The following is an 8,465-nucleotide window of genomic DNA, read 5'->3' as shown; positions in this document are numbered from 1 at the left end:
AATATGAAATTTGAATACTTAGCATTTCCATATTTCAGAATCTGAAGTTTGACTCTATTTATAAACAGAATATTGTCATTTTGGGTGATAAATAGACCTTTTAGTTGAGAACAATCACATGATCCTTTCATTAGATTACTTTCATTTCTATTATTTCACCAACGATTTTGTAGCTCAAAGATACGAAATTGGGGACTGTGAAACCCTTCTCATCTACCGTGAAAGGTCAACTGTATGAAACCCTTTTCTCAAGGGAAAATATTGGTAATAGTAAAAAAAATGGGGGTATTTTAAAAATTTAGACATGAAAATGGGCATTTCCGGGTATAGACATGCATTCCGCGGAGGTAGCTCCGCAGAATGGCAAAATCGTAAATAAATTAGGGTATTAAAAAAAAACTCAAGATCCATTCCGCGGAGCTACAGTGGATTCCGCGGAGGTAGCTCCGAGGAATGGATCTTCAGTTTTTTTTTTTTCAAATCGATTTTTCGGAATTTATATTCACTCCCCTAACTAATTATTTTCAAAAAAAAAAAAAGATTATGATAGTATGAATTTTTCTTGACAATGTTTAGAATTAATGTGGGGTGGTAAAAATTAGTCTTTAATTAGAGATCATTACATAAAAAAATCATTGGAGGATAATTTTTTTTAAAACTGAAGACCCATTCTTCGGAGCTACCTCCGCGGAGCTCCACGGAATCCACTGTAGCTCCACGAAATGGATCTTGAGTTTTTTTGTTTAATATACTAATTTATTTATGATTTTGCCATTTCGCAGAGCTACAATAGATTCCACGGAATCTACAGTAGATTCTGCGGAGCTACCTCCACGGAATGCATGTCTATACCCGAAAATGTCCATTTTCATGTCTAAATTTTGAAAATATCCCTTATTTTTTTACTATTGCCGGTATTTTCCCTTTTCTCAATGAAGGCTCGTTACTGGCTATTAGCTCTCAAGTGATAAGTAAACGAAAATATCATGTTCAAAGTCAACGAAAAATTAAATTAAGGGCTTTTGCCAAGTTAGTGGCAAAAACTTGAGAATATATATATATATATATATATATATATATATATATATATATATATATATATAAAGCTTGCATTTTCCCTTGATTGTCATGCATTTGAAACCCCCAAACATTTTCATATTCTTAATAATTAATCACACATAATCAATGGTAATTCATATGAGATAATAATTTGCTAAAACCTCATGCATTTGTATGATATTAGAACATGTTTGAATTTTTGGGTTTTAGTCTTTAATAAATAGGTAATCCGTTTGATACGTTGGACTTGAAGCTATCTTATTCAAATTACCCAAAAACAAGAGATAAATTAATAATATATGCTCATGCGTGTTTTGTACAAGCCTCAATCAAAATACAATATATCATGATCATACAATTAAGTGTCTTTTATTCCATTTTTGGCTTTATAACAAAAGTTTGTTTACGTGGCGAAGAAAGAAAACTTGAAGATGAATATTTAAGTTGGATGTTTATATAAGATTTGTTTTAAATATATAATATAAATATAAATACACAAATGTATATGTGTCAAATACAGCCCATCACAAATTTAATGTTATAAATTACAATATGAATCAAAGTGGTTTTCCAAATATAATGTTTATACTATAATATAATATATTAGAAGAATACCATATAGTAGACGAATCTCACATGTTGTGCAGAAATTTAGTTGCATAGATAATATATTATAATTATATTTTATTTAAAATATGTTATGGTCGTTTGGTTATTACATTGTTGTATTAGGCACTATAGTCTCATATATTTTGAATGACTCTTACAAAAATGATGTCTGTAATTTGAATATAACGTAATATCTTATGATATTTATTGAATGATATTATCTTCGATTGAGCACTTTTTAATTGGAATCAACTTTATTATAGTTAAAAATTTTGGCTCCATTTTTTCTTTTTATTAGTTCTAGAATATGATTTTTATATTAACTTAAAATATGTTACTATCTTAAAATAGATTGAGAATGAGATTTTTTATATTTACTTAAAATACGACACCATTTTCTATTCAATAGTAAAACTCACAAAAGTTGTTAAATATGTATTTTTATGAGGTTCAACATAAATAGACGACCACAAATGAGAATCCATATCTAATCAGTCATCAACTAATTACTTTAGATACTAATGTGTACATAAAAATTACATTTAAAATTTTAAACTAATAGTAAAAAAATTTCATTATTTATTATGATAAAAAATCTGTAAATTAAAAAATATACATGTTATTTAATCGCATACAAGTTTTATGTATGGCTTATTCACAATACATTAAACCATATATAACCATATTACACTACATAATTATCTCACTACGCAACGCGTGGGCATTTGCCTAGTGTGTGTGTGTGTGTGTGTGTGTATATATATATATATATATATATATATATATATATATATATATATATATATATATATATATATATATATAGGGTTAAGTTCAAATAAGAACACTTTTTAATATGAGAACGTGAGAACACTACTTTATGTTACTATTCTACTATGAATTTTGTATATAGAACGATATGACATTATTCATCAACAAATATATGAACAATCACACATTAATATTCTCATTAAAATTTTGTATGTACAACTTTATAATATTATTCATCACAGAATATATGAACAATCACATATTTAACATTCACATTAGAATATACAAAATTACTACATATATTTATAAATTTTATAGTAGAATAGCAATATAAAATTGAATATATTCATATTATAATTACTACAATACAATATATATTAAATTGATAGTAAAATAGTAACATAAAGTAGTGTTCTCACGTTCTCACATTAAATAGTATTCTCATTTGAACTTAACCCTATATATATATATATATATATATATATATATATATATATATATATATATATATATATATATAGAGAGAGAGAGAGAGAGGTTCAAATGTAGATGCATAACTATTATATGGATGTAGGGATTAATATGGAACAATCATTATAAAAATATTAATTAATTATAAGTAAGGGTATATTTGTAATCTTAAGATTTAATTAATAATTATAACTAAATAAAGAAAATAAGAAAACCTATAATTATGGAATGTTTCCTTAACTTTCTCTGTAACCCTATTTAACTTTTCCACATCTTTCTTTGAACTCGTCAGCAACACCTAACAACCAAATCTACAACCTAATACCTCAAACTGGATGCCGACCACTTGCACCACCGTCTGTTGTCAACCATCTTCCTTCATCGGCGTCGCCCTCCTTCCCCACATCAAATGGAGCCGCTGAATCTTTTCTCCACTACAGCGGTATGATATGACTTCTTTTATCCGCTACAGTCGATTTGTAATATTACATATACAATAAACAATATCCAAAATTAAATTCATATTATATCACTTTATTTAAGCAAAATTAAGATCGATTTGTTGTTACACCATTACCGTCTCCTAAATTACTTCATCCAAACCTTAGCATCACTACCAGAATCTTCAACATCTAAGCAGAGAAACACATCGAGCATTTAGGAAAAAATGGGGTTTCCGACGAGTCGGCAATGAAGCACGTCAACGTATAGAAATTAAATCACACGTTTGTAAGCAAATTATTCTCTCTTTTTTATTTAATTGTGAAGTATTTTGTTTAACTATTTTCACTGTTAACTTCTATACCAAAAACATTTTATTGTTTGCAGGATAACTCTTCTGGGGATGAACACAATGTAGATCAGAAATTCGGTAATGTCAAGGATTCTAGTCGAATGAAGTTGTGAAGAAAAAAAGAAGATATGGGACTTGCTTTGAACTTCTATGTTTTTTTTAGGTTTTCTATTCTGTTTTTTTCTGAGTAATCAGTTTTTCAAACAACATTTTTTAATCTTTTAGTTCTTAGTGCAAGAAACATTTTTTGTAAGATTCTTGTTGAATTGAAGTTTAAGCAAGAATTCTGACAGAATATATGAAGTTAACTTACCTAATATTCTGTTAGAATTACATCAATCATGTTTATAATTATGGTAAAATATTTGTTTCGAATTGAAGTTAACATGTGTAGTTAGAATGTAAATATATATATTCCGTTAGAATTAAGACATATGAATTCGTATGTTTTGGTACAAATAAAGTTATAATGTAAATAAAGTTAGAATATAAGTTAACATTTATGTGTAAAAAAATAAATATTCTGATAGAATAAAACATAGGTTTTCTTATAGAATTAGATTATATGTATTTATAGTTGGAAGAATTTTGAGAGAATATAAGATAATATTTTGTAGGTTAAAACGTATATATTATTGTAGATTTAATAAATAAAGATTCATAATTGTGGGTTAATAAGTATCGATTTTAAAATACATGCATCTGTATTCTCCAATTTTAATGGTTTTGAATGTTATTGTGCGCGACAATATTGGAATAACAGGATCAGCTCAACAAATTAACCTGTTGTTGCCTAATTTGTAGTTAGTGTAATTTTACATTCTTACCATTTAGTCACGGCTTCATTTTATTAGAACTAGGTGGGGACCCCTGCGTTTGGGGGTCAGATGCGACATTTTTTTTCCTTGCTTTTTCTTTGTAAATGTCATTTGATCAACTATTTGTTTATAGTTTGAGTATTGTTATAAAAAAATATGTATTTTTTTTACTGCTAAAATCAGTCAATTTAAAAAAAAATTGCATTTAATTGAGTGTTACTTTCATGTGTATATCTGCTCCATTCCTATTGTGTCTCCCCATATTCACATACTACTTGAATCCTACAAATATATGAAGTGATCTACATTAAGTAAAAATAAATACTAAATTAAAGAAACACTTGTTCATATTACAGAAAAGGGAGAATGAAAAGAGTCATGATGCTTCACAAAGTTGTGTTAACGCTTTGAATCCGTTAAACTGTTGTTTTTAGCATAAATCTATTAACATGCTATTATCAAATATACTTATCAAATCTTTAATGAATTTTCCATGATTAGATGATGCCAATAAATAGATAAAAACGTGATTGTTTTTACCTGAACAATTTCATTCGCAGCCTTTGCACTTCATACGGACATGGAAGCCTTCATATTTCATGTTTTTAAACTGGGTCAAAAAATCAAACCATCTACCTTTTCCCTCATAAAGACTAATAGATATGAATCACGATCAATCAAAAAAGTCATGCTGATTTAAAAACAACTATTATAACATACAGAATGAAGAATGCTTTTATTTTACCATCAAAGTGTCTCTTACCTAATACCCACTACAATATGAAAGTTAAGTGCAAACATAACATACACAAGCAACAAAGTCGTGTTTTTTGAGGTGGTAGAAAGACCCCCAAATACTAAAATCTGAAACGACAATGCTACATTTCGCATTCAATTACATATTTCTGGACTTGAAATTACAAAATATCACCTTCCAAAAGTAAAAATTGACAAGAAAATGTTAACTATCATTCATCATAATCTTTTAGTTAAAAAGATTACCCATCTTAAAATAAGCTCTAAATAGAAAAACAAAATAAAAACAAAAACAATAGTAAAATAAAGAAAACGGACCTGTATAAATCTTAGTGTTTGCTGGTTTCAAACCTTGAAGCTTTGATTTGCATAATAACTCTTTATACGAAACTCTTCATACGATACTAAAACCCACAAAAAACAAATAACCAATAAACAAAATTAGAAATTTAACATTAGTGTCAGCGACAAAGAGTAAAAAAAAGTTGAATATCTGAAATAGTAATTTAATTAAAAAAAATAATATTGAATAAATAGTGGTAACCTCACTGTCCATAGTTGTTTTACTTATTAATCTTCCCCTGCTAAAATTGGTTATCTGAAATAGTAAAAAAAATAAAAAAAATAATAATAAATTAATTAAAAGAAATAAAGAAGCAGTGAAGGATACGAATTAATTGTCGAGACTTCATTTGTGTAACTAACATAGTACAAATCATTCGCATTACCTGAGAAACATGCAAAACTGAAAGAAAAGGAAAACATGGAAGAAAATCGATAGAATCTTCATGTACAACAGTAACCTAAGCATCAACCTATCGGGCAGAATGCCATGTTCAAGTGGTGTGCGGTGGTGAGCAAAACAGATGAAGAGAATACATAAGAATGCAACAACTTAACTGATATGAGGTTAGTAAAGAGAAATGAGTGAATCCGAGGAAGTAAACCAAATACTACAACATAATCAGTCCCTAAATTGCAGTCACATATTCCTTCGATCATCCTGATATTCGTTCCCAAATTACACAATTTCCCCCGTACATCAACATTGAAAACACCATTGAAACTTGGAATTCCCAAATATCATCCACAAATGCCTCCTTTTCTTGAAATCTGCACTGGAAATTATGATTTTAACCGCATGTAGGATCTACGTATACAATAGAAAATGTTTTTGTTACAGTTACTTACCCTCTGCTAATGAATATTTTTATGGCTTGCTCATTGCAGCGTTGTTCTCTGGATTTCTTGCATTCTATTGCACTGTACATTTTAGATTTTGTTATTAGTTGTGAATATAGGGTCTAATAAAGAAAAAAATAAAAACAAAAGATTTAATCTTTATATCATCTGATTAGTGGATCATGTTTCTTATTTACCCCCAACTATTATCAAAGCAGAGCACACAACCTAGAAAATATCCATGCCGAGGAGGCAAAACAGCAAACACCTGGCGTGCAAAAGTGTAAACCAAAACAATAAAAACCAAAATCAATAGTCGGGCGATGGTCAATGATTTCAAGGTTTTCGAAAAACAAAAATCAAAAGAATAGAGTAAAGTTGGCATAGCTGTGAACTAAATTACAAAGTTTGTGTTTATCTGGGTTCTTATTGAGAAGCCCTAAATCTGACCGTTATCGAATTCGAATAGACAGATGTATTGTGATGATGTTGTGGCCGAGGCGATGTGTAGAAACGAAACTTGAGATGGTTATGCACAATTTGCCCCTCAAAATCCAATAGTTTCTCAGTAATTGCATTATACATTTAACCATATTAAGTTATAGAAACAAATCAAATAAATAAATAAATATGTACACTTTTAGTGGTGAAAGAAACTTTAAGGATACAAAAAATATATATACGCTGCAATTACCTTGGCGTACTGCAGGAAAGGAAGTTGGTAGCTTCTAAGGAGCACCAATCCTTTAAGCTCACACGTGATCCTGGAAACCCGAATTGAATCAAACTCTTGCCCTGCCGAATCAAACCATTTAAAAGCTTAACCCTGTAAAAAAAGCCAATGTACCAAATTGAACAAAAAGGACTCAACAATCAATGTACATAATTGTATTAGCATAGTAGAGATAACATATGCAAGAAGAAGAAGGATGAAGGAGGCAAGGTAGCGGGAACATAAGAGGGAGATACCGATAGAGGGTTTTCACTAGCTTCCATCTCTGATATCTCTTCTTTGAAGGCACAAGTAAGAAATTGAAAACGTAAGGACATCACAAACTTACCGACACCATTTTCTCAGTGCAAATACTTCCTCCACCCGCATCTGCAACGACGACGGCAAAGTTAATCCGTCATATACTGCTACGCAACCTGTCGCCGCGTGAGTGAAATCGGTCGAACACTTGAAGTGAGCGTCTGTTCTGGTGTGCTTTTGTTGGGCATCGCCAGTTACCGGTCATTATACGCCGACTTTACAACTCAATTTGTTGTGGTCAGATACAAACACCAACACATACCGATAGGATTCCGTCTTAGCAACTGTTGTTGTGTGTGGTTTGGTTGTCCCGACTGCTACCTCTGCTACTGAAATTGATTTTGATGATTAGGGTTTTAGGGTTTGGACGGTAACCATCACGACCACCATCGTCGTATCTCCCGCTTCAGTGGCGGAGGAAGACGACGAGAAGCTGCAGTCGATCCTGACCTTTGATCTTACACGATGGAGATCGGTGCTGAAGGCCGTGTGTAAACTGTAAAGTGGAAAGGTTGAGCCGGTGGATAACTGCGCCAAAGCAAGGAGGATTGAAGAAGAATAAAATAAAAAGAATAAAATAAGATGAGGCGGTGGGTTGTTCGGATGAGGAAGGATCAGATGAAGCGGTGACCGTGGTTAAGGAATTAAACCCATCTTGGTTAGACACTATTCCTAAGAAGTGTCATCCTTTATTATATATATATATATATATATATATATATATATATATATATATATATATATATATATATATATATATATATATATATATATATATACTTTTCAATTTTTTTTATATTTAATTAAATAAGTAAATGATTTTATTAAACTCTTTGTCCACAATCATCCTTACATCCACACAATATTTACCATCCACATTATAACCTAACCCTATATATATATATATATATATATATATATATATATATATATATATATATATACCATAATAAATAAGAATGATTTTGCCTCA

At 29.9% G+C, this 8,465-nt stretch overlaps 1 protein-coding gene and 1 long non-coding RNA gene across 16 annotated transcripts; one reads left to right on the top strand and one right to left on the bottom strand.

Annotated features, from left to right (window-relative positions):
• The first annotated feature begins 3,048 nt into the window (after window positions 1-3,048).
• LOC122195280 (uncharacterized) lies at window positions 3,049-3,871 on the top strand. The gene is made up of 3 exons (XR_006185421.2): window positions 3,049-3,352; window positions 3,519-3,639; window positions 3,739-3,871. It is a non-coding gene; the product is annotated as an uncharacterized LOC122195280 (long non-coding RNA).
• LOC111920130 (uncharacterized) lies at window positions 3,362-8,094 on the bottom strand. Of its 15 annotated transcripts, XR_008226062.1 has the most exons (8): window positions 7,521-8,094; window positions 6,657-7,285; window positions 6,469-6,540; window positions 5,822-6,390; window positions 5,596-5,681; window positions 5,062-5,109; window positions 3,488-4,803; window positions 3,362-3,376 (listed from the first exon to the last, which is right to left on the bottom strand). XR_008226062.1 is itself a non-coding variant. In XM_042896940.2 (5 exons), the coding sequence occupies exons 1-4, from the start codon at window positions 7,559-7,561 to the stop codon at window positions 6,320-6,322; spliced, it is 321 nt and encodes a 106-aa protein (XP_042752874.2). In that variant the 5' UTR covers window positions 7,562-8,080; the 3' UTR covers window positions 5,239-5,681; window positions 5,822-6,319. The 15 variants fall into 15 exon arrangements, 3 of the variants coding, with proteins under 3 accessions (XP_042752874.2, XP_042752875.2, XP_042752873.2); XR_008226063.1 differs by lacking the exon at window positions 3,362-3,376 and having other exon boundaries at window positions 4,789-4,803; window positions 5,062-5,131; window positions 7,521-8,081; XR_008226059.1 differs by lacking the exons at window positions 3,362-3,376; window positions 3,488-4,803; window positions 5,062-5,109 and adding an exon at window positions 5,239-5,452 and having other exon boundaries at window positions 7,521-8,081.
• Window positions 8,095-8,465: the final 371 nt, after the last annotated feature.

This window comes from Lactuca sativa, chromosome 8 (genome assembly GCF_002870075.4).
Source record: "Lactuca sativa cultivar Salinas chromosome 8, Lsat_Salinas_v11, whole genome shotgun sequence".
Lineage (NCBI taxonomy): Eukaryota > Viridiplantae > Streptophyta > Magnoliopsida > Asterales > Asteraceae > Lactuca > Lactuca sativa.
This window is presented reverse-complemented; position numbering and strand designations above follow the sequence as displayed.